We start from the raw sequence: 1,717 nt of genomic DNA on the forward strand, positions 1-1,717 counted from the left end.
GGCTCGAGAGCGATCCTTGGGAAGCTCCCAGGGAGTCTGTATTTTGTTGTAGCAATAGGGTCAGACCCTCTGGGCTGAGGTCCCCCGAGCTCAGGGAAGAGGCCATCGCTGGCGCTTAGAGACTGCAGAGGGGACGGGACCTGGCTCTGAAGAGAGGGTGAGCAGTGACGGAGGGAAGACTCATTCTGAAATGAAAGGAGTCCTGGGTCTCTAAGCAGCTTCTAAAAATACCATCTCCTAGCGCTGGGGGCAGGGGGAGGGGGAAGCGAGCGTGAGGAGAATGAAGATGGGAAGGAGGTGGGGGTGTAAGTCAGGTAGACCTGACTTCAGAGGCCCCTGTCAGCATCCGAGGACTGGCCAGAGCGCCCACCGCCTTCTGCTTCCCCGGCGGCCCCGTCTCCAGGGTGTCCCAGCCCGAGCCCTTCCCGATGGCCTTCCTGTCTGCAGGCAAAGGAGCCGGATCCTCCCAGCCCCTGCCATGGCTACTGCCCAGCGAGTATGTCTGTGAGCGAGCAAGTGTGCTTGTAAACATGCCACACACACACACACACACACACACACACACACACACACAGAAATGACACATGGAAGCAGCTTGTACGTGGCTAGTGGTCTACAATGCCAAAAAATGTAGTTATACTTATGCTTGAGGAGGTATGGATGGTGGCAGGAACAGGGCGATGGGCCGGGGTATCTCAGCACAGAGCGTGGGACCCAGTCAGTGTTGGTGGTGGTGGTGGTGGTGGGGGGGGGCGGTGAGGAATACAAACATACAGAATGCAGAGACACGCAAGCCAACGGGTCTCGTAGACACAAGGCTCACATCCGTTCTCCAGGCTTCTTCAGCTTCCAGAGGGACAGGGGTTGGGGCCCCCAAGAAAAGAGCTCTGAACCACAGGGTGGGTGGAGCTTTCTCCGTTCAAGCTCAGCCCAGATGGTGGCGCTCAAGAGCCGCCTCCCTCGTCCTAGACGAGGGCCCAACCCTTCCCACACCGGCGCCTTAAACCCTCCGCGGGCACATAAATGACCTTCACTAGATAGAGGTCGTGTTTCCTCGCGGCTTCTTCAGTGCTGGCTGAACTCGCCGAGGACTGCTCCGCCTCGCCAGCAGATGCCTAGCCGTCCCGGCCGCCGCGCGCCTCGTCAATCCCCCGGGGTGGGCGGAGAGGGTTAGCCAAGGGGTAACTCCAGGCTCGGAGCCGACTGGGGACACGGTGGGCTGTGGCGAGTGCTGCCTGTGTCCTGGCAGCGAGAGCAAGAGCCCGTGAAATCGATCGTTGATGCAAAATCCACCACCACTCCATCCCGGCATCCACATGGTCTCCCAGCTTCAGAAGTGTGGCTGGTAGGGTGGGACTCTTTCCCACTTCGCTCTCTTCTCAAGCAGCTCCCGGGGGCGGGGTCGGCCCCATCCCCCGGCCGGGGAGTGCGTGTGTGTGTGTGTGTGTGTGTGTGTGTGTGTGTGTAAGACGAGGGCGGGGAGCTAAGGGAGCCGGATCCAGAGCCGGGAGACACCGGGAACCGCAGACACTGGAAGAAGCCAAGGCCTGGGAGAAAGAGGAGCTCCCAGGGCTTGGGGTCAGAACATCCAAACCTCTGTAGGTCCTGGGAACGAGGGACCTTCCAGGCTAGCTCAGAGGCTGCAAGTGTCGCTGTCTCCCCGAGTTTCGCCCCTTTGTAAGCCACGCCCACATTATTTACTCTCAGTAACGAGGGG

General features: G+C 60.0%; 1 protein-coding gene across 1 annotated transcript in view; it reads left to right on the plus strand.

The window, feature by feature from the left end:
* Window positions 1–428: 428 nt before the first annotated feature.
* Window positions 429–1,717, plus strand: part of EPHA10 (EPH receptor A10) — a 39,912-nt gene continuing 38,623 nt past the window's right edge. Inside the window, exon 1 of the mRNA XM_023762768.1 lies at window positions 429–504. Coding sequence (XP_023618536.1) covers window positions 429–504 — 76 coding nt within the window. The remainder of the gene's footprint in view (window positions 505–1,717) is intronic.

Source organism: Myotis lucifugus, unplaced genomic scaffold (assembly GCF_000147115.1).
Source record: "Myotis lucifugus unplaced genomic scaffold, Myoluc2.0 scaffold_260, whole genome shotgun sequence".
NCBI lineage: Eukaryota > Metazoa > Chordata > Mammalia > Chiroptera > Vespertilionidae > Myotis > Myotis lucifugus.